The sequence below is a fragment of the Triticum dicoccoides genome, chromosome 2B, assembly GCF_002162155.2.
Source record: "Triticum dicoccoides isolate Atlit2015 ecotype Zavitan chromosome 2B, WEW_v2.0, whole genome shotgun sequence".
Classification (NCBI taxonomy): domain Eukaryota; kingdom Viridiplantae; phylum Streptophyta; class Magnoliopsida; order Poales; family Poaceae; genus Triticum; species Triticum dicoccoides.
This window is the reverse complement of record NC_041383.1, coordinates 246,285,432-246,309,967: the sequence shown is the minus strand read 5'-3', so window position 1 is coordinate 246,309,967 and position 24,536 is coordinate 246,285,432. Positions and strand designations below refer to the sequence as shown.

Below are 24,536 nucleotides of genomic sequence, written 5' to 3'. Positions count from 1 at the left end.
GTTAATGTAGATCCGACCATTTTGTGAAATTCCGAACGTGAACATTATTTTTTAAAGTGTTTTTTAAAAAGCGAACTCTTTTAAAACTTTAGAAGGAAAACTCGAAAGCTTGAACTTTTTTTGAATATGTGAACAAAGTTTTGATAAAATGAACACTTCTAAAAATCCCGATCATTTTTTTGAATTTAGGGAACAAAATTTTGAAATTGAGAACAAAAATTGAACATGAACATTTTTTGAAGCACAAACATTTTTAGAATCTTGAGAACAAATTTTGAAACGGAGAACAATTTTGGAAGCGCGGACAATTTTTTAAAGCATGAACATTTTTTTGAATCTTGAGAACAAATTTTGAAAAGAAGAACAAATTTGGAAGCGCGAACGATTTCATAAAGCATGAAAAAAAATTGAATGCCGAGAACAAATTTTGAAACCGCAAACAAATTTGAAAAATCCCGAACAAATTTGGAAGTACGAACATTTTTTGAAAATGTGAACAAAAAATTGAAAATCTGGTACATTATATGAATGTCGTAAGTTTTGAACTTTTTTACGTAAAAAGAACAATTTTTTAATTTTGAGAACATTTTTCTGAAAACTGAACATTTTGTGGAAACACAAACAAATTTTGAATATTTTGAAAAAAAAGTGAAGATAAAAGAAAAGGGAAATTTGGAAATCAAGTACATTTGTTGAAATCCCTGAAAGTTTTTCAAACATGAACATATTTTGAAATCATGAACAAAATTTTGAAAACAAGAACAAATTTTGAAACATGAACAATTACTGAATTTGTGAATAAATTCAGAAATCAAGAACATTTTTTGAAAATCCTGGACATTTTTTGAAACATGGACATTTTTTAAATTGTGAATGAAATTTTGAACACGTGAACACTTTTTGAAATTTGGAACAATTATTTGAAAATGTCTAACAAAAGAAACAGGAAAAACATAAATAAAAGAAAAAAGAGAAACAAAAAAGAGAAGGAAACAGGAACAGAAAAGGAAAAAAAAAAGATTGACCGGTCTAGGAACCTTCTAGAAGGTTCCCAAAACCGAAAAAACTGCTGGGCAACCTCTGGAAGATTCCTAAAACCGGAACCTTCTACGTACAACAGATGGGCCGGCCCAAATTGCTCGCTCGCTCGCCCTGTCTATGCGACGGCTCGACAATTTGCCGCAGAGAGCGGCAAATAGGGTTTTCCGGAGCGCAAGGTGTGTGAAGGCAACGACGTAGAGTCGTGCTGGGCCGTGGCGCCTGGTTGTGCAAAGGCATAGGTCCATTCATAACCGTGGTTGTGCAAAAGCATTGGTCCATTTGTGTTATGTCAGAGAGCGTAATATTCCTATAATAACATAAATAAAAAGGAAAGAACAGTGGCGCTCCAGACCGTTGAAACAAGTTAACGCACCTAATTATATTGCGTCTGCCGGGAGTCGAACCCGGATCTATTGCTTGGAAGGCAATTATCCTTACCGTTGGACTACAGATGCTTTGATGTTTCCATTTTAAGATGAAACACCTTAAAATCTCATTGGTATTTCCTTTCTACCCCACCACCATAAGTCAGCAAATCCACCCATGCTTACGGAATGCGCACTGGAAAAGTTAGCAAAAACTATTTGATGAGGCCATCAAATAGTTTATTATTGTTATTATTGAAATTGCTCTAGTAACAATGGGGTTATTCAATTTTTTCTGAGGCTGTCAACTAACTATATCAAGAAATAACAAAAGGAAGAATGAAAACACTCTGGTAAACAATATGTGGATGGACATTACAAGACAAACTAATATTTAAAACACCAATAATTAGTGGTCCAAAAAATAATAGCACCTCCATTCCTTAATATAAGACGTTTCTTATATTAAAGAATGGAGGTAGTAAAATTTACAAAATGAAAAATAAGAAAACAGAAGGAAAATAATACACTGCTTGTTGACCCATCCAAATGACCGAATTGCTTAAGCGCGCGCACGGAGATGCAAATGCTACGTATGGCTCATTGCGAGCAATATGGCAATGCTTGCTCACGTGTGTTCACTTAAGGACCAGTCCATCTTAGCTCTGGTTTTGGGAACCTTAAACCGGTTTTGGAAAAGTTTCGATGGTTTTTATTTATTTATTTTCACCTTTTGTTTTGTTATTGAATCATTTTTTTATTTTCTGTCTTGTTATAATTATCCCTTTTCCTTTTTCCCTCTATTTTTTTTGTTTTTAAATTTATAAAGATTTTAGAAATTGTGAGCATTTTTAAATTCATGCATGTTTGTCAAATTTTTGAATATTTTCCAATTTTGAAATATTTTCGAAGTCCATGAACTTTCTTAAAAGTTTGTAATTGTTTTGGATGACGAATTGTCTTTAATTTGTGGATATTTTTAATTCATGAACATATTTAAAACTGATGTCTATTTTTTAAAATTGTTGTTTTTCAAAAAATTCATGAATATTTTTCCAAATTGATGAGGATTTTGTTGAAATTTAAGAATATGTCAAAATCCATGGATATTTTTAAATTCATGCATTTATTAATATACATGAATATATTTTTTTCTGAATTGTTTGGATTGCTTACCACATGTGTCCTGTGGTATTTTAAAAATGAATATAAAACCGCCGAAGTAAGAAAACCAGCCGAAACACATAAAACTCAGAAAACATGATAGAAGAAAAACGTTTAGAACTGTTGGCAAAGAGGATTTGCTCATAGTGGCCCAGCCAAGCCATCATCGGAAGTCAATGGCCTGGTATGATGCTGGGCCTGACATGCGGTGGTGCACGGCCTGGTGTGATTCAGAGCGGCCTTAACGAAAATAAAAATAGAAAAAATGCGTCTGCCGGGAGTCGAACCCGGGTCTATTGCTTGGAAGGCAATTATCCTAACCGTTGGACTACAGACGCAATCATGTCACAATTTAAGATGCCATTTTCTTTATCGGAGTCATTCTTATTTTCCACTAGCACGAATCAGCGAATCATTTTTGCACTTACGGTGCACTGCACATTCACAAACAACGCAAACACGGAAAACAATTGATGCCCTCATCAACTGAGATTCCCCCACTCTTGTTGTGAAATTACTATGATAATGTTTCAGATTTTTCTAAGGTGGTCAACTACTCGTAGAAAAAAAAATAGGGAAGAGAGCAAAGCACTCGAGCAAACAACATGCAGACGAGGCAGACAGCCTAACTCAACAATCACCTCACAGTTTTTGCTAGAGCATGTTTTTAGGACTACCTGCTGCGTTGACAGGCTAACCAAAAAGCGTTTTTGCTTGCTGCAGAAAGGCACTCAACTGCCTCGGAGACACGTTGCTTATCATCAGGATCGATGCCACGACGCAGCCCAAGCCTAGCATCAGTAATAGCGGATCGATGAAACAGCGAGGAGGACGTTCCCACTCACCCCACACACTGTCCCAGATTAATTAAGTCTCTGTGTATGTTTCTTGCTTGCTTACCGATGGTTCCATGAAAAGGCAGCTCGCTCGCCTTCTCATGTCCGCATGAAAAGGCAGACCAGATCAGATCAGCTCAGCTGACTAACCAAGGTGAAGTAGTACTAGTAAACTAGCTCAAGCCCAAAGGAAAAATGATCAGTCCAGACGGATGATTTCGTGATTGAAGACGCATCGTCCGTTGCCCTGACACTCGTGCCAAAGACCCACCGGTCAGATGTCACCACTCACAACAACTCGGCCCGCCTTCTGTTCTCAAGTCACGCTGAACGAGCTTGTCCAAAACCTGAAGCACGTGACCAGAATACGGAATACAACAGCCGTGTAGTTGGCTTGTTTGGATTCTAGGGGGACAGAGACCAAGAAATGCAGCCATCATGCTAGCAAATAATAAGGTTAGTGTGCTTTCAGTCAGTTAGGCTCGAGAGCGAGGCATGAACAACACACAGCAACCCCGACAAATGTATCAGTAATAACAGATTAAGGTACAGCAGACAGAGCCGGACCAGCAGGGCTCTGCGATGAAAAGGGAACCAAACCTACAGCGTAAAGGAGCACTAATAAACATCCATCAGCATTACCACAGAATGTCCTTGCAAGATCAGGCGCATAATCTACATCGTCCTCCTTTGACCAGAGTACATCCGGAGTACTACACAGGTCCATGATCGGAGACACGGCTACATGCTGCAGTCACCCCGGAGAAGAGGACCAGATGCCGATCGATCCATGACCCACGGTTTCGATTGCAATCCACATGGATGGGACTGGGACTGGGGTAAAGGAGAAAAAAAGGAAAGCGGCCAACTTATTGCGATCACCGGAGCACAGCATCATAACTCATCGGCGTTGGTAGAGTACGTCGGCCAGGTAGGCAGGCTCTCGATCCCCACTGTACCACTGCTAGTGGTACTGAAAAAACAGAGATCATAACGCGCAGGCGGCCCTACCATGAGATACTGACTCAGACCGATCGATTTGCCATTCTAATGATACATCTCCTACATTGTGGAATGGCTTTGAATGATTGTACTTTTATTTCACAGAGACGAGCAATATACAGAGGAGAGTGCCAGTGCCCGTGCTGTGTCAGGAGCGACACAGGAGCAACACATCGCCGAGCACTCGAATACACTGGAGAGACTCATTCGTTCATTCACTGTAACAAAATATGGAGTGAACATTGTGTTAGCTACCCATGCAGACAGCACAGTCAAGAACTAGTGCCGGACACACAATCAAGGTCACAGGCTCCAAATGCCATGGAACATGTTCCTCAGCTTGCTCCCGCCAAGCTTCTTCACGATCTTCTTAGCGTCCGTCACGTTGGTCTCGGCAAGCTTCTCGAGGTTCCTGACATTCGTAAAAGGTTCCAACAAATGTTGTCAGCATCAATGTATTCAGAAGTCCAGAATTATCATTCGATCGTTTTAATGTTGTGATTACCTCACGTGCTCCGATGACATGATCTTCCTCCGGCCGGAGTTGCTGTCCGCCAGATGCACCAGCGTCGACAGCAAGAACCGCTTCGCCGGCGAGGGCTTCTCCTCGTCGGGGCCTAGCAGCTGCAGTATCTGCGCCACGTTGCGGTCATCCTGGACGAAGCGCTTCCGGTTGCGGTGCACGGACATCATGGCGCAGAGCGCCTCCGCGGCCATCTCCCTCGTCTCCAGGGATTTGGCCGCCTGGACGATGCCCACCAGCTCCGGCATGAACCCGGCGTCCCCCATCGCCTTCTTGGTCTCCTCCGACACGTGGCACAGCCGGTGCGCCGCTTTTAAGGCGGAGTGCTGCAGCGTGGTGTCGCCGTTACGGAGGAAGAAGAGCACGCGGTTGAGGAAGACGGCGCCGATGAGCCGGTCGATCGAGTCCGGCGACGAGAAGCACAGCGCGTCGATGGCGCGGAGCGCCACCTCCCGTGTCTTTGAGGAGCGCGGGATGCCCGGGTCCAGCGCGCGGACGAGGGACTCGGCGGTGCCTTCTTGGAGCACCACCTCCCTGGATGAGCTGTCTCCGGAGGCGATCGCCGCGAGGAGCTCCATTGCCTGGATTTGCGCCCCCTCGTCCGCGGGGCCCTGCAAGAGCGACACGAGCACCGGTACCGCCCCGGCGTCGGCCACCATGTACTTCCTTATCTCCTGGACGCCCACGAGGCTCCTCAGCACCCGGCACGCCGCGCACACGAGCTCGCCGCCGCTGGCACGGTGGTCGGAGCAGATGTTGACCAATGCCGTGACTCCGCCGTGCGCGGCGACGGCCCACGCGTTGTCGGCGTTCTCGGTGAGCTTGCTGAGCACCCGAGCCGCCCGCTCCTTCGCTGCCGTCCCGGCGCCCGTGTTAAGAACCCGGATCACCGGAGCGATGACGCCGCCGCTGACAAGGTCGCCTTTGCAAGAAGCGTCATACCCGGCGATCACCGAGATGGCGTCCAGGGCCTCTTCTTGGACGCAAGCGTCCGGGGACTCGAGCAGCCCAATGAGGACGCCAATTCCGTCGGCGACGTCGGACACGACGACCCGCACGGACTTGTCGTCGTCGCGCAGCACCTCGTTGAGCGCGGCGGCGGCCTCCCTCCGCATCTCCGCTCCGCCGACCCGGAGCCTGGCGAAGAGGTCGCGCACGTAGAACCGCAGGTCCTCGCGGCTGGCGCCGGCGCACGGCCGCGGCACGACGAGCGCCCGCGCGCGCGTCAGCGAGCCCGAGGCGCATATCTCGTCCAGCCGCGCCAGGTGCGTGTCGAGCGTGGACGCAACGACGTCGAGGTCGCTCCGCAGCCGCAGCTTACCGCCTCCGTAGTGCCGCCCCTGGCTCCGCGGCACCAGCTCCCGCGCCTCCCTCACCGCGTCAACGACGTCCCGTAGGAGGCCATCGAACGCCTCGTGCCTCTCCTGGCCGTCGGAGGCCGCGATGACGGTGATGTCCGCGAGGCCGGCGTGGAGCCGGTTGAACCTGTCCCTGATGAGCTGCCACTTGAGCGGGAAGAGGGAGGCGGAGAAGGAGGCAGAGATGAGAGAGTTTATGGCGTCCAGTGCCGTCGCGAGCCTCCCCTGCTCGTCTTGCTCCGCTTCTTGGCCCCCCGCCTCGCCCGCCGCCGCAAATTCTCCCATTCTTCCGACGAGCTCAGCTCAGCTCACGCGCAGACCCTTACCACGTCGTCAATTCCTGCCGTTGCATCGAGCAAGCAAGAAAGGGACGAGGAGCAGAACAAGCGGTGGAGCTATTACTAGTTATGGTATGCGGAGACGGCGGGGGAGTGTGACGACTGTAACTGCAAGGTGGTGAACTGGCGATGGCTCAACTCTTGAAGGCAAGCTCGACTTCAAGGTAGTTAATGGAGTTATGGAGGCGGAGGCGGGGCCGGTGGTGGGTCCCCCGGACGTGGGCGCAGCACGAGCGCGGACTGTGGATGCAGTCGGACTCTGGGGAAATGCGTCTGTGCCCGCGTGAGTGAGGACGAAGGCTTGGGGATCGGTGCGCTGTGGCGGAGAAGAAGCGAAGGACGGTCTGACGGAAGGAATGAGCCCCGGGGGTCTACGAACTAGGATCGCGAGACATGCCCAGCAATGCTACACGTACGAAAAATGTTGGGAGACGCTACTATTTTTTTTTTTGAACTCACGGAGATGCTACTGTAACGTGGTGCAAAATGATGTACGTTGGCCAAGTTGTCGAAGTGCCTCCAATGTTTTTTTTTTCAAGGAACTTCACGGAGCTTTAATCAACGAATGCATTCGCGGGAAGCTACTGATGGGGAAGATAGGGATAGTGTCTAACTAGCTCTCGGTCACATTAAACGTACAACCATGATTAGTACAGAGATGTGCAGGACCATTTGTTGATCTTAGTATATGTTGAATACGAAAAGAAGCAAAACTAAGAGCAAGCCCTTCAATTTCAGTGAGAATTGGTGCTATCACCGCCCGATCAGTTTAGCGAGAATTCCAGAGATTAACTGCCACCAAATAGCAGGTTTCCATGATCACATGTGTGTAGCCGCATAATGTAGTGAAGATAACTCCTTCCTTCAGAGCTAGGGCGTCGGCATTGAGGAGGTCTGTGACTCCTAGGAACGGCTTACACCATGCACCCATGAATCCCGAAGAAGAGCGGGCGACACCCCCCGCTCCAGCGTTGCCATCATCGAGATGAACTGCACCGTCTGTATTGATCTTGATATGAGAAACATCCGGGGGTCGCCAGCCATAACCGTACAACGTTAAGGTATGCTATCGTGGCAACTCAAGGAGAGCTAGGTCTCTCTGATCCTTCTCACTGAGCTGGCTGGATCTATCCTTTCCAGGTCATGCGTCACGCGATTGCGATACATCCAAACGGCCCACATCACCGCGACAATGATCGCTCTGTCCTTTTCAGAAAAATGCGGATCGCATAAGATATCCCTTGTCCATGTGTGAGGACGGAGCCTTGGCGCATGTATGTCAAAGAGCAGTCGGGCTTCCTCCCAAAACCAGCAGGCATGAGAGCAAAGCAGAAGGACATGTTCCAAGTCCTCATCCAAGGCGAGACAAATCTTACAGGTGTTAATTTCTCTTATGTGGCGATGCTTCAAGTTGCACTCATCCTGTATGATGCCTTGCATCACACGCCACCAGAAAAACCTCACTTTGGGGATTACTTTGAGTTTCCAAATAGCATTCCACATATGTTGTTGATCCACTAAAGTACCGATCATTTTCCCCTCGTCTAAAGCCAAACGCTCTTTTTGATTCACGAGAGCTCAATATGCCGATTTAGCAGAGTAAATGCCCGATTTCTCATGTGCCCAAGCGAGAAAATCGTTGCCCCCTCCTTGCCGCAAAGGAATGTTTAATATGGTCACCGCATCCGGTGCGATGAAAGTTTGTATAACAAGCTCCTATCGACATGCCCTGTTTTCTGTATGGATCAAATCATTGGCAGCCTGAGCTGCCGTGTTCGCTAGCTGCAACATAGGAGACATTGAGACGGTGGAGGGAATCCACTTGCCTTCCCACACCGAAATAGAAGTTCAGTCTCAGACCCATTTAACAGGCCCAATTTGTAATGCATCTCATCCCGCTACAATCACCCTCCAAGTGGCAGAAAAGGATTTCGGGACCGTGGCTTGTAAGAAATCGGAGTCAGGAAAATACCTACCCTTCATAACCCTGATACATAGTGAGTTAAGATTCATCATAAATCTCCATCCATGCTTCCCAAGTAGTGCAAGTTGAACAACTGAAGCTCGCGGAATCCCATTCCACCTTTAGTCTTAGGCGTGGCCGATTTCTCCCAAGCAATCCGATGGAAGGATCTTCTATCCAGAGAGCTCCCCCATCGGAATTTTGCCATTCTTGAGGTTAATACTTTGCACACCTTTTTGTCAAGAGAAAACAGCTCGTGCTATACGTTGGTATTGCTTGGATTAAAAATTTCAGCATGGTCTCTCTACCGGCGCAAGCGAACAATCTCTCTGACCAACCTTGCACCTTACCTCGAGTTCAATCCCCTATATGATCAAGAGTACCATTGTTAATTTTTCCAACATTGGTGGGTAAACTGAGATAACGCCGTGAAAAAACTTTCACTTGAACACCAAGAAGTTATTTCAGACTTTGCCTGAGAGCTGCGGGTGTCGTGGAATTAACACATCAGATGTCCTAGCGGAAGGACTTAGTCGTGGAGCCATCGCAACGAGATTATCTTAAAGGGGTTAAACCGGAACAAAGGACACGGGAAGTTTATACTGGTTCAGCCCCTTGCGGTGAAGGTAAAGCCTACGATCCAGTTGTTGTGGGATTGATTGATCTCGATGAGCAAGGAGCGAATTCGCTTTACCTATCTCTCGAGCTATTGTTTCTTGTCCCTGAACCGCCGCCGGGTCGTCCCTTTATATACGTAGGTTGACGCCCGGCCGGTCTACAGAATCCCGAGGCCGGCTCATACAAGTGTCCGGCTCGGTTTCTTCCTTTCCCTAACTTACTGATGAGGACATGACTACCTTGGATATGACCAAAAATATTGGATACATGCATATTTGTCAGGTGATTTCTAGTGCAAACTATTCAATAATCTATTTATGTTATCCAGAACAAAAATACTTCACACACTTTTGTGTTTTGTCTAATTGCAGGTGTATGGGACATTTGTACAATCCACATATGAAGATAAGGAAGAAGGAGATGTTTATTTGCTGTTCAAAAATTTCTCTCATGTCACTTTTGGCCCAAGAGAATATAGAGTCCAAGTCTCTCACGTTCTAGACTCATATTCGGACTGCACAGACATACCTGACTCAAAACGTCAACAACTTTTTCATACAGACTCCGAATTGGGTGATTCTTTTTTTGTTGGAAAGTAGATTTCGTGCTCTTTCCAAACCAATTGGATTCACCTTAAAATTCGTTCGGGGCGTTGAGTTATGGACGAAACAATTTGATGCTGCAGCAGAATCCGAGTCAAACTACAAGTCCAAAGGTGTTACGTCACCTCCACTTGGGCCCATTGGCCTTGTACGACCTAGGGTTAGTTTTAGGCTGCGTTGGGACATCCTCCCACCTTCTTGGCCGCCACCCCTTGCTCCTATATAAGTAGATCCATCTAGTAGCTTTTCCCTTGGGATTTGTTTCGTTAAAAGTTAGCCATTGCAACTTCGTGTACTTCGTTTGTGTCCAACGACCAGACCAAGACCGCTTACGGATCCCCACCATTATCAATACTTCATATATATTTGCAATATTCAGATTGCTTTTATCATATTCTTGCTTGTTCTTCGATTGCTTGCAGGAATAGACCTTCGTGGTCAGGTTGATTGTGCTCCGCGCGTGGTTAATAACCTCTCGGAGTTGGTTTAGCAATTGCTAAGGCGCAACGTCGTGCACGTTTGTAGTCGGATCATCAAAGTCGTCTCCACGAAATCGATAGTTATCATCTCACCGAAAGATCGGGACACCTCCGCCTCTATCAAGTGGTATCAGATTTCAGGTTGCTCGGTGAGAATTTCCAGCTTTCCCTAGATTAGATTTATTTTCTTACCTATTGTCCAAGAAAAAGCCACAAAAAAAAGTTAGATCTATTCATCCTTTGTCCAAGCCAGTCTGAGCCTTTGCAATATTCTTTTCATTGTTTGCATTATTGAATTATCGGTTGCATCGTTCGTGTCGAGTTGCTGGTCTTAGTGTCTAGTTCGTTTAGAGTTTCGAGTTCTGTTCACATTAGTCACGCCGCCGCTGCATCGTTATCCCTTCCGCTGTCCACCACTCATCCATCAATTTCCACCACGTGTTACCCACCGTTCATTGTCATAATCATAGTTGAGATCATTCACATCTTCGCTTACTCCAGTCTGCATCTTATCTAGTTTGTTTTGGAGAGAGGGAGAGAAAAAAAAGATAGAGAAAAAAAGAGAGAAAAAAGGAAAGAAAAAAAAGAGAAAAAAAAGTGTGATGAAAAAAAAGAGAAAAAATCGGATCTATCTAGACTCAATCTCGTAGTTGAATTCGGATTGGAATCTGTTTTGTGCACTGTTCAGTAAAATAGACATAAGTTTCTCATACGAAATCCGTTTTGGCTCCGCGAGTACTCAAATGAAAGCTAGCGACGAGCCGCATCTAAATAGTTGTAGAAGCTAATAAAGTATTTGACACCTCAAAATCGGCTTCTAAATAGGTCTTTTTGCCCTCTGAAGTTCGCAAACACAGCTTATTCCAGTTTTTCAAGCAAGTTTTAGAATTTTTTGACTCCTCATATCAACTCAGTGATTCTTTTTGCATTAGAAAGCTTGAGTTAGTAGCATTCTTTGAAAGAATTTATCAGAAAATTGGCTCAAACTTTTCAAGAGGAAAGTTGGAGAGAGAGTTGTTGTATATCCTGCTTGGCAGTTGTTTTTCATCATTATCTTCACTGCCGTTGTGATCTTCACTTATATCTTGTTGTCAAGAGCTACTTAGTATCCTCCATTGATGCTAGTTGTGCTATGCCGTGACCTCATTAGTGTTCTAGGCTCGCGTCTCTAGTCCGGTCTAGCCTAGGACCAGCACAGTACCGTCGTTGGGCGTTTATTCAACATTGCATCTTTGAATTGATTATTGCTAATTTTTTGCTACCATATATAGCCAACCCAGCTCCATATATTTCTACACCGTGTATACGTACGTTCCACTGGCAATCGCTTTACACAATCTTCAGAGTTACTTGACACCGCTGGTTGCCTGTCACCACCTGCCGCATGGTAAGAACGTGTAAGATATTGATATTTGCTTTACTGTGAGCACGTTACAACCACATCCTAGTAGTTCATAGGAACATTATTCTCGAATTTTGTTTCTTGTTTCTACTAATCATGACAGGTTCCGGAGATAGAAGTTCTTAGACGACGAACACATCTTCACCATCACGAGAGTTGGGACAACACACACAAGCACATGGCCAGGTTAGCTCTTTACCGTCATTTGAGGGTAGATTTAATCCTGCTGTTTATCTAGCTTGGGAGCTTGAAGTAGAACAAGTTTTTAGTCACCATGACTTTTCTGAACTTGAGCGAGTACGATCTGCCACTAGAGCATTTACTGGTTTTGCTTCTGTTTGGTGGAGTGTGCATTGTAAGAAATACATTGATAACCAACGCACAACTTGGAAAGATTTGAAAGATGTAATGAGAAAACAATTTTTCCCTCCTTACTATCGTCGTGAATTGCTTCGCAAATTTGAACAATTTAAACAAGGCAACAACACTGTTCATGCTTACTACCAAGAGTTTAAATCTTATATGCATCATTGTGACATAGAAGAATCTGAGGATGATACAGTGAATAGATTTTTTGGTGGTTTGAACCATGATATCCGTGCAAGATTTCACTATATTCCTCGTTGCATTACTGGTATGTATGTTCCCGCTTGTACCTTTGAGAGACAGATACAGGACGATGCATTGGGTGACTACAACAACTACTATTCCAGTTCATGCTCACCACCGCCGGTTGGTTCCTCCATCGTTGCACCTACTAGAGCAGCCCCACCTCGGATTGTGAGCGCGACATCATCTCAAGAGTATGATGCACTGTCAACGTCCATACCTACATGAGCTACGTCTTTGCGACAAGGTAATAATAAAGGTATTGATGATATAACTTCACATGAGAATGATGCATCCCTAGTTAACTTGAATGCATCATGTGTTGAGTTATCTAGTGATTTGAGCACATCACCTATTTTAGAGAATCTTGATACTGTCATGAATGCGTCATGTGATCAAACAACTGAAATACCAACAATTTTGAGTGCACCCATTGAATTAACTGTTGATGCAAAAGAATCAATGTTTAATCATTTTGATATGACCTCTAATCTTGGTGATGATTCTGTGTTGAATGACTTATTGCATGTTTGCTTATTTAAGCATGTTATAGCATGTAAATTTGATGCAAGTAAGCTTTATTCACCAATATGGGGATGGTTTAATGATGAACATTGTCAATCTTTTGAAATGAATAAGAGCTTCACTTATATGTGCAAACTGAGTTGCAATATTTTCATGCCTTCTACTTCTTGTGCTAATTTTTTGGCTTTAGATTTTATGAACTATGCAAGTTAATCATCTATTCATGTGTCATATATGCAAAAATCAAGGGAAGTAAAAAATGGATGACATATACATATACAACATGTACACCTTGTCTCTTTTGTTAGCCACATTTCAGATTAAGCAACACCGAGGACGGATTTATTTTCAAAAAGGGGAGTATGATGAGGACATGACTACCTTGGATATGACCAAAAATATTGCATACATGCATATTTGTCAGGTGATTTCTAGTGCAAACTATTCAATAATCTATTTATGTTATCCAGAACAAAAATACTTCACACACTTTTGTGTTTTGTCTAATTGCAGGTGTATGGGACATTTGTACAATCCACATATGAAGATAAGGAAGAAAGAGATGTTTATTTGCTGTTCAAAAAGTTCTCTCACGTCACTTTTGGCCCAATAGAAGATAGAGTCCAAGTCTCTCACTTTCTGGACTCGGATTCGGACTGCACAGACATACCTGACTCAAAACGTCATCAAATTTTTCATACAGACTCTGAATTGGGTGATTCTTTTTTTGTTGGAAAGTAGATTTCGTGCTCTTTCCAAACCAATTGGATTCACCTTAAAATTCTTTCGGAGCATTGAGTTATGGACAAAACAATCTGATGTTGCAGCAGAATCCGAGTCAAACTACAAGTTCAAAGGTGTTACGTCACCTCCACTTGGGCCCATTGGCCTTGTATGACCTAGGGTTAGTTTTAGGCTGCCTTGGGACGTCATCCCATCTCCTTGACCGCCACCCCTTGCTCCTATATAAGTAGATCCTTCTAGTAGCTTTTCCCTTGGGATTTGTTTAGTTAAAAGTTAGCCATTGCAATTTCGTGTACTTCGTTTGTGTCCAACGACGAGACCAAGACCGCTTACGGATCCCCACCATTATCAATACTTCATATATATTTGAAATATTCAGATTGCTTTTATCATATTCTTGCTTGTTCTTCGATTGCTTGCAGGAATAGACCTTCGTGGTCAGGTTGATTGTGCTCCGCGCGTGGTCAATAACCTCTCGGAGTTGGTTTAGCGATTGCTAAGGCGCAACGTCGTGCACATTTGTAGTCGGATCGTCAAAGTCGTCTCCACCAAATCGATAGTTATCATCTCACCGAAAGATCGGGACACCTCCGCCTCTATCACTTCCAATACAAGTTATACATCTATGACGGTTTACTACTATGGGCCTAATCCGTCATTGGGCTCTGAGCCTCTAAGCTTTAATGGTAGAGCGCCATACTCCTTGTCTTCATGGGCTTCAATATAGATGAGCATAAACCGGTCCCTCCTGGGCGGTTTACATTCAGTAGTTGTATCCCCAACATTAGGCTCCAGATTGATTTGAACCTGTTTGTGTCAATCTTCAGTACTTATGAAAATTCCCTGAACATCTTCCTATGATCCTTATAAACCGCCATGACATCTTCTCCATGTGAGCTTGGTAAACCGCCATGACATCATCTTCTAAAATTGCAGTAAATCGTCATGACATCATCTCTATATAAAAAACTCATAAATATTTCCCTTTTATTAATTGACCTCCGAAAACTGAGGCGACAGCTGTGCCCCATTCTCCGTTTTAGGCTCCTCGATTCCCATGCTTGCCTTACTTATCCATTCGCCTTATAAATAGGACCGGAAGGTCTTTCCCTTTTCCCCTTCCGCGCCTCTTCTTCCTCCTCTCGACGCTCAAGCCCGAAAGCTCCGCCGCCGCCCTCGACCTTCAAGTGTTGCACCATCCCTGGCCGCTGCATCAACCTGAACGTACCAGGGAACCACGACCCTTCTCCGCCGATCCTACGAAGCCGGTAAGCCTTCTTTTTCCAACCCTAGATCTGCATTAGGGTTTCATGCCTTCATCGGTGTTCATCAGTGTTCATTGGTGTTTACTGCTTTCTTTTACTGCCCATTGTATCCTGATGAACTTAACATCTTTCTTGTGCGGCCAAAACTATAGTTTACTTTTCCTCACCATAGCGCCCTTTCGCCTATGAACAGATCCCATCTGAATCTTTGCTGTTCTGCTGTCGCCACTTTTAGGCTTTGAATTTGTTCCTTTTTCCTGAAGTATGTTAGATCCATAATGATAACCTTGGCTTGTGAAACCTGTTTGCGTAACACTTGGCAATTTTTAGATCTATTTTCTTCCCTACCACTGTAAGTGGTTTAACCTTTAGAAGATGATAATCCGCCCGGTACCATTAGCCCTCACGTAAACCGCCATCTTTACTTAAACATCAGTATCCGGTTTAATGTGTACACACGCTCTGATTAAATCCCCCGGTTTGACAACGGTTTATGCATATCAATTTTGGACCGTGAACCGGCATTTGAACTTTCTTTACAGTTTGTCATCAAAAATGGCCAAACAGTTCTCCTCTTGCAATTGGGTTCCCTCCTGGATTACAAAAGAGCAACTTACTGGGTATGTTGTAACTGGCGCTTTGGCAAAGAAAGAGATCATTCATTGGAGAGTACCTGGTGCTGAAAATCCTCCTGAACTTCAAGATGGAGAAGTGATTGTGTTTATGCAGCATATGGACCGAGGGTTTAGTCCTCCCGGATCAAAAAATTTCCGTGATGTACTTGCCAATTTCCAACTCCACCCTCAAGACATTGGATCGAACTCTGTGTCCAACATTTGCAATTTCCAAGTGTTCTGTGAAGTTTATCTGCAAGAAGAACCGACTGTTGAACTTTCAAGAGACTTCTTCCACTTAAACCGCCGTACTGAATTTACTGACGGCCCCAATACTGAACTTGGCGGAGTGTCGATTCAAAAAAGGAAAGAAGTCAATTTTCCTCATGCCAAACATCACAGCCACCCCAAGGATTAGAATCAGACGTGGTTCTACTGCCGGAACACTGCTCCTGCTGATGAAAATCCTCTGCCGGGTTATCTTGCTTACCGACTCAGTAATGAACATCCACTGCCTCAATGCCTTACTGCCAGAGAACGACAAACATATGCACCACATCTTGCTAAGCTCCAGGCTCTTATGGCAAACGGTTTGACCGATATTGACCTTGTCCGTTGCTGGGTTTCATGGGGTATCTTGCCCTTAAGCCGTCGCACCAGATTAATGCATGAATATACTGGAGATGTCAAGGATCCTCAACGGCACACTGAAATACAGATGACTGATGACGAGATCACTGAGTCTGTTAAAAAGATGTTAGATGAACCAATATCTGAGTGCATCAAGACTGGGCTGCGTCCCTTTTGTGCCTCCAACAAACCGTCAGCTGTAAGAATTTATCTTTCTGCTTTTAATCCGTCCTCCTTTTAACACTTTCTGATAACTTTCTGTTTATCCTTACAGGACAAAGATCCGTTCTGGAAAAAGAAATCTCAAGACAAACCGGCCAAAGCACAAGACAAACCGGTGAGAGCGCCTCATGCTAAGAGCAAGACCACAAAAAGGCCAGCAAAGAAGAAGACCGCCGAGTCCTCTGATCCACCCGAAGATGTTGATGACTCGGAAACAGAGGTAGAACTTGACTCCCTTGGCTCATTTTTGATGCACCTTATTTACAATGACTATCAGGATGATGTGGAAGCCAGCCGTGCTGATCATGTAGAGGTAATTCCCCTTTCTTCCGATTCAGATCTTGTGCCAGTACGAAAACTCCGTCGCGCAGTCCGGAAAGTGAAACGTTCACATCCTTTCACTCATTTGGATCCACATTTTTCTTTGAAGACATAGCACCCTAAAGCCTGTCGCACAACCCGGCATAGTGGCCAACAAGTCACCTCCTCCAGTTTACCGGACACACCGATCCGGAAGCGCCGTGCAGAGGTCTCTTGTAATTCTAACAAATCTTATCCCTTGGCGGGTTGCTTCCGATACCCTCTTAATCCATCTGATTCGAATTATCAGGTAACTTCCAATTCATCCTATGGCCACTCATCAACCACACAAATGCCTCCCCTCAAGACCGTCCCTGGGTAAGCATGTTAATTTTCATTTTGCTTTTTTGCACCGATTTACCATATTAACCTCTGTTTGTTACCTGTAGCGCCAACGCTCGACTCAGCAAGAAAGCCAAACTGAGCACTCCCACTGAAGAAAATCCGTCTTTTGAACCGGAGAGGACTTCAGAAGCTGCTGATCGAGATGCTGATGTTGCTCTAGATGATCCTGTGCCACAAGATCAGGACACCTATGTTGATCCGCTAGAAGTTAACCTGGCTAGTCCTCATGTTGGTCCGCCAAGCCCAGCTGCCAATCCACCAAGTCCAGCTGCTAATCCTCCAAGCCCAGCAAGAGCCGCTACTAAACCGTCCAAAACAGATGAAATTGTTGATGGCAAGACCGATGATGTGGTGATTACTAGTTTTGGCCACACTTCTCCTGGCAACCCTGTCGCTTTGTCAAAGTACAGTGCCAAAACGGAATTTGCTGTTGTTGACAAAGGCAAGTGGAAGACTGATTTATCAAGCTGTGCTCATCTCAATGCTCAGGAACTTCACTCTGGATATCTAAACCGCCTGTACACAAGTCGTGATTACGAGGCCGGTTTAGTCAACTTGATGAAGGAGCGCTATGAGGTAATTCCCATTCAAACACTTTGTAAATTTTCCTTTGTGCTTTATATCAACTCCATTGTAGCCCCCAAGGGCCGGTTTATCTCTTCAAGATGAACCGGGACTTTTGATAGAAAAGACTTCAACTGTGTAGCCCCCAAGGGCCGGTTTAACTCGTTAGATTGAACCGGGACTTTCTATTGCGAAGCTTATCTTTGTTGAATTCCTTCACCTCTGGTTTATCTGATCAATTATGCATTAGCCCCCAAGTGCCAAGATTAATACTTGTATTGAGCCTTAGGACTTAAAATACTAGCCAAGAAGAAACAATCTGCATTAGCCCCCAAGTGCCAAGTGTATAACTTGTTATGTGCTTGGGACTTTCGAGAAAATATTAACAACTTATTATCTATCTGTTGCAGGCTGACTTGAGCAATAAGGATTCCCAAATCGCCGATCTTCAGGAAAATATCAAGTCCCAGCAAGTAGAAACCTCCAAGGCCAAAGATGAATTGAAGGGCGCTTTAACTGCCATGGAGCAATTAAAGGATGGTTTCAAAAGCGAGCGGGCAGACTGGGAAACCAAGAAAGCTACTCTATTAAAACGGGCTGAGGATGCTGAGGTGACTCTTAAACCGGTGGCGGAAGAGCTAACTGGGTTAAAGCGTCAGGTCAATGCTATGACTTCTGTGATATTTGGTAAGCACTCTGTTCAAGAGCCTTTCTTAGACATCTTTGAAGTTGCCGGTTTAACAGCAAATCTTAAACCGTTGCAGGTAATCGTATTGCTCATCTGGGCTCAGATATGCGGATGAAGTTGAAAGCAGCCTATACTTTGATAGAACAACTGTATACTGGTGCTCAACGTGTTATTTGTGCGGCCTCATACAATAAACCGGCACCAACCTTGATCAAGGATACTTTGACCAAATTATCTATGACTCCTGCCCAGATAGAAGAGGTAAAGAGATCTGCTGCAAGAGCTGGCGCTCTATCTGCACTGACTCGGGCCAAAGCTTGGATAGCTGATCTTGGTCCGAAAGACATCGGAAAGGGCTATCCAAGCCAACAAGAAGACGGGCCAGAATTTGATAGTGAAGCTCTCAAAGCCTTGACAAAGGAGATGCGCCCATTGGCAAGCAGATTGGCCGAAGAAATTGACTTGTCTATCCACCGGTCCAAGTATGATGCGGACAACAATCGGGTTGATGCAGCTATAAAAGAAGTGCAAAATCTTATCCCGCCACTCCGTAAGCACACTTATGCCCCTGACGTTTAACCATCCAATCTTATAAGTGACGAAGCTGTCTTCCAAGCTTTAACCAAGATTGATTGGGCCACCATTGACTTCCAACCACTAGGTGGGGAGGAGGAGGTTGAACCGACGCAAGATGATCCATCAACTTCACGTCAACCTGGTGACGAATCGTAATCCAGCAGCCGTCTTTATCTCCACATTTTGCGTTCTGGGCAAAAAACAATTATTCTTTTGGGCATCAAAGCGCCTTGTAATAGGCTAGTTGAAATACTTTGATCTTCTGCCATCGTGCACTACTACATGACACTGTGTAATCCGTCATGATTGTTGCTATGCTTGCTTATGTGCCTTAGTACTTTCATAAAATCCTGCCTTCTGCATTTGAGAAACTTACATGTGCCCTGGCGGTTTACCGCCGGACGGGTTATGATACCCAATACAGAACCAGAATTTTATAACCAAGGCTGTAAAGCAATGAAATATGAAATATCATACCTGTGATATTGAATCACATCGTTGGTTGACCAACTTGCGTATAAGGGTGACAACCCAAAATCTTGAGTGTTGATCACTCCCACCATGTTGTACTGGTGCATAAGAAACCATGTCGGGTTATGATAAACACCGGATGATCATCCTGGCGACTTATAGTCGATGCCAGACCGGGCTAAAAAACGCCGGTTCATAATTGATTATGTGCTAAACAACTGACAGCTGAAAGCTACGCCGGGTTAAGAAACACCGAGTTCATGTAATGACTTATAGTCGGGCCGGGTCAATAGACGCCGGTTTAACTCAAAACCTTATGAAAAGAGATAAAACTTTGCAAAAACAAAATCAAATGAAAAATTTGTAGTCAAGGCTTTTCAAGAGCTGCCAGACCCAAATTCGAGGCTTTTCATGGGCTGCCAGGCCACTGAGTTAAACCATTTAACAAAGCCTTTTAAGATGGGCCTCCAATTAACCAATCGTCGTTTTAACTTTGACAAGTTCAGGGTCTATATAAGATTGACTTGTCAAACGTTCGGCGGGTCATACCAGGATTACCTGGACAAGAGTGGCTTACTTGATGAAGGCAGGTTAACCCAGGGTTTTAGGTGAATACACCAGGCTTCCAAGCCGTGGCTTGATAGCCAATTACAAGGGTCCTTTCAAACTCTTTGGTGCTTTGCACAAAGAGCCCCCAAGTAACTTTGTGAGCTATGCTCAATGGGTGCCTATGTTTGAGCTGTGCTTAGCATCAAAAACTCTCTTTGGCCCCTTGGGTGTGAAGCTCCCAAGCTTTGTTGTGGCATGATAGCCGGTTTAATGAACAAATATGACGTCGTTGTATAAGCAGAAGCCCCCTTGTAACCAAGAAATATTGGAAGAAATGGTAGAGGCCCTGCTTGTAGCAAGGATGCCGGTTTATTATATTGATCATAATATATACATTGTCAAAATATGTACATAATGGGAGCCTATGGCTCAGGTGTAGTAAGGATGTAGATGAGCGATATTCCATGGTCGACGGGTCTCCTCCTCCGATTTGCTTGAGTCTTTGTGCTCGCGAAAATCGATGAGGTAGTATGACCCGTTGTGCAGATTCTTGCTGACCACAAAGGGCCCTTCCCAAGGTGGGGATAATTTGTGCCTATCGGTCTGATCCTGGGTGAGCCGAAGCACTAAGTCGCCTTCTTGAAAGGTTCTTGTTTTAACCCGGCGGCTGTGATAACGCCGCAGGTCTTGCTGATAAACCGCCGAAAAAGCGAGCGCCATGTCCCATTTTTCATCTAACAGGTCCAGTGCTTCTTGACGTGCTTGCTCGTTGTCCGCTTCAACATAATTGGCAACCCGGGGCGAGTCATGACGAATATCACTTGTGAGTACCGCCTCTGCCCCGTAAACCATGAAGAAAGGTGTATAACCCGTAGATCGATTTTGGGGTGGTGTTTATGCTCCATAACACAGATGGTAATTCCTCCACCCAACAACCCGACGTCCTCTTCAAAGGAACCATAAGCCGGGGCTTGATACCCTTCAAGATTTCCTGATTAGCTCTCTCAGCTTGACCATTAGATTGGGGGTGAGCCACGAATGACACATCAAGCTGGATGTGCTCTCGTTGACAAAAGTCCTCCATATCGCCTTTGGAGAGGTTCGTGCCATTATCTGTGATGATGCTGTGTGGAAAGCCAAAGCGGAAGATCACCTTCTTAACGAATTGAACCGCCGTAGCTGCGTCACACTTGCTTACTGGCTCTGCTTCAACCCACTTAGTAAACTTGTCAACCGCCACCAACAGGTGGGTCTTTTTATCTTTGGATCGCTTAAAGGGCCCTACCATATCAAGCCCCCAAGTAGCAAACGGCCAAGTGATTGGAATCATTCTTAGCTCCTGAGCCGGAACATGAGCTCGTCGTGAGAACTTCTGACAATCGTCACACCGCCTCACCAAGTCCTCAGCATCAGCATGAGCCGTCAGCCAATAGAAGCCATGACGAAAAGCTTTAGCAACCAAAGATTTTGAACCGGCGTGGTGACCACAGTCGCCTTCGTGGATCTCACATAGAATCTCACGGCCTTCTTCAGGAGAAACACAGCGCTGGAACACACCTGAGACACTGCAATGGTGTAACTCACCGTTGTGAATAACCATGGACTTGGCCGCCGGATTATCTGCCTGTCCAAAACTGCATCTTCTGGCAACTCGCCCCGGTTCATATACACCAAATATGGAACCGTCCAATCCGGAATAATATGTAAAGCGGCCACCAATTGTGCCTCCAGATCAGGAATAGCGAGGTCCTCCTCTGTAGGCAACTGAACTGACGGATTGTGCAAGACATCCAGAAAGGTATTGGGCGGCACCGGTTTACGTTGAGATCCCAGCCGTCTTAAAGCATCTGCTGCCTCATTTTTGCGCCGATCAATGTGCTCAACCTGATAACCCTTGAAATGACCAGCGACAATATCCACCTCTCGTTGGTAAGCCGCCATGAGTGGATCCTTGGAATCCTAAGTACCTGAAACTTGCTGGGCCACCAGATCGGAGTCCCCAAAGCATCGGACCCTGCTTAAGTTCATTTCCTTAGCCACTCGAAGCCCATGGAGTAAGGCCTCGTACTCAGCTGCATTGTTAGTACAAGGAAACATTAAGCACAGAACATAATGAATTTTATCACCTCAAGGGGAAGTAAGGACAACTCCAGCCCTCGAGCCCTCCAATTGTCTGGATCCATCGAAGTGGATAGTCCAGTATGTGATGTCCGGTTTGTCTTCCCGTGCCTGCAACTCTGTCCAATCATTGATGAAATCCACAAGGGCTTGGGACTTGATAGCTGTTCGAGGCATATATTTCAAACCGTGTGGTCCAAGCTCAATAGCCCACTTAACGACCCAGCCAATTGCCTCCCTGTTCTGGATTATATCCCCCAAAGGAGCGGAGCTGACCACTGTGATGGGATGGCCCTGAAAGTACCGTTTAAGCTTCCGACTTGCCATGAAAACCCCATACACCAACTTCTGCCAATGCGGATATCGTTGCTTTGACTCAATGAGCACTTCGCTGATATAATAAACCGGCCTTTAAACCGGGTATTCCTTCCCAGCCTCCTTGCACTCCACCACAATAGCTACGTTGATAACCCGGGCATTAGCAGCCACGTATAACAACAGTGGCTCCTTATCAACCGAAGCAGCAAGAACCGACGGTTCAGCCAACTGCTTCTTTAAGTCCTCGAACGCCGCATTAGCAGCATTACTCTAGACAAAATTGTTTGTTTTCTTCAACATCTGATACAGAGGGATCGCCTTCTCTCCCAACCTGCTGATAAACCGGCTTAGAGCCGCAATACGACCCGCCAGCCGTTGAACATCATTGATACATGCCGGTTTAGCCAGAGACGTAATAGCCTTGATCTTTTCCGGATTAGCCTCAATGCCCCTGTTAGATACTAGGAAACCCAAGAGCTTGCCTGCCGGAACACCGAAAACACACTTGTCCGGATTGAGCATCATCTTATAGACCCGAAGATTGTCAAAGGTCTCCTTCAAGTCATCTATCAGTGTCTCCTTCTTCCTGGATTTTACCACAATATTGTCCACATAAGCATGAACATTGCGCCCAATCTGAGTATGAAGACAATTCTGCACACATCGCTGATAAGTTGCCTGGGCACTCTTGAGCCCAAAGGGCATAGATACATAACAGAAGGCTCCAAAGGGAGTGATGAAGGCTGTTTTCTCCTGGTCCTTAACTACCATTTTGATCTGATGATAACTAGAATAAGCATCCAGGAAACTCAAACGCTCACAACCCACCGTAGCATCAATGATCTGATCAATACGAGGGAGAGCAAAAGGATCAGCCGGACAAGCCTTGTTCAAGTCCATGTAATCCACACACATTCACCAAGTGCCATTTTTCTTAAGCACTAGCACCGGATTAGCCAGCCACTATGGATGAAAAACTTCAATTATAAACCCTGCTGCTAAGAGCCGGGCTACCTCCTCGCCAATAGCCTTGCATCTTTCTTCATTGAAATGGTGGAGAAATTGCTTGACCGGTTTAAACTTAGGATCAATATTGAGATTGTGCTCAGCGAGTTCCCTCGGTACACCTGGCATGTCAGAGGGTTTCCATGCAAAGATGTCCCGGTTCTCACGGATGAACTCGATGAGCGCGCTTTCCTATTTCGGATCCAGAGTAGTACTGATACTAAACCGCTTGGATGAATCGCCGGGAACAAAATCAACCAACTTAGTCTCATTAGCCGGTTTGAATTTTAGGGTCGGGTCATGTTCTGTGGTGGGCTTCTTCAGAGGAGTCATATCTGCCGGATCAACATTATCTTTGTAGAACTTAAACTCCTCTGTTGCACAAACCGACTCAGCATAAGCCGCATCACCTTCCTCGCACTCTAGAGCAATCTTGCGGCTACCGTGAACCATGATGGTCCCCTTATGACCCGGCATCTTGAGCTGCAGATAAACATAACACGGCCTTGCCATGAATTTAGCATAAACCGGCCGTCCAAACAGGGCGTGATATGGGCTCTGGATTTTCACCACCTCAAAGGTCAAGGTTTCTGACCTGGAATCATGCTCATCACCAAACACAACCTCCAAAGCTATCTTGCCAACCGGATACGCTGATTTACCTGGTACCACACCATGAAAAACAGTGTTTGACGGTTTAAGATTCTTATCTGTCAATCCCATGCGATGGAAAGTTTCATAATACAGAATGTTGATGCTGCTCCCTCCATCCATGAGTACCTTGGTGAACTTATAACCCCCACCTGAGGTGCCACCACTAAAGCCAGATGACCCGGATTATCAACCCGGGGCAGATGATCTTCTTTGCTCCACACGATGGGCTGCTCAGACCAACATAAGTAGCGGGGTACTGCCGGCTCAACAGTGTTGACTGCCCTCTTGTGAAGCTTTTGATCGCGCTTGCACAAGATAGTGGTAAAAACATGATACTGCCCACCATTCAACTGCTTCGGGTGACTCCGATAACCTGATTGCTGCTGATTCCCCTGATTGTTCTGCTGGTATTGACCACCTTGGTTGTTCTGGTTACCCTGATTACCCTGAAATCCTAAGTTTGAACCGCCTCCACCGTAACCCGGCCCGTGAGACCCTGGACCTGAACCGCCAGATGGACCCTGATCATACCGGAAGAGATCAGAGTTTTTGAATTCCCTCATAATGAAACAATCCTTCCAAAGGTGC

General features: G+C 45.4%; 1 protein-coding gene and 2 non-coding genes across 3 annotated transcripts; all 3 read right to left on the bottom strand.

Moving 5' to 3' along the window:
• Positions 1-1,424: 1,424 nt before the first annotated feature.
• Positions 1,425-1,496, bottom strand: TRNAG-UCC. The gene has a single exon. It is a non-coding gene; the product is annotated as a tRNA-Gly (tRNA).
• A 1,340-nt stretch (positions 1,497-2,836) lies between these two features.
• On the bottom strand, positions 2,837-2,908 carry TRNAG-UCC. The gene has a single exon. It is a non-coding gene; the product is annotated as a tRNA-Gly (tRNA).
• A 1,573-nt stretch (positions 2,909-4,481) lies between these two features.
• On the bottom strand, positions 4,482-6,962 carry LOC119363332 (vacuolar protein 8-like). The gene is made up of 2 exons (XM_037628671.1): positions 4,914-6,962; positions 4,482-4,820 (listed from the first exon to the last, which is right to left on the bottom strand). Exons 1-2 carry the CDS (start codon positions 6,572-6,574, stop codon positions 4,712-4,714), a joined length of 1,770 nt encoding a protein of 589 aa, XP_037484568.1. The 5' UTR covers positions 6,575-6,962; the 3' UTR covers positions 4,482-4,711.
• Between the last annotated feature and the right edge of the window lie 17,574 nt (positions 6,963-24,536).

What these genes read in the sequence shown, in the direction of transcription:
- LOC119363332 (XM_037628671.1), bottom strand. Translation starts at nt 6,574, where the DNA reads ATGGGAGAATTTGCGGCGGCGGGCGAGGCGGGGGGCCAAGAAGCGGAG. An exon ending in ATGTCATCGGAGCACGTGAG is followed by an intron (nt 4,821 to 4,913) that starts GTAATCACAACA and finishes TACGAATGTCAG; the next exon opens with GAACCTCGAGAAGCTTGCCG.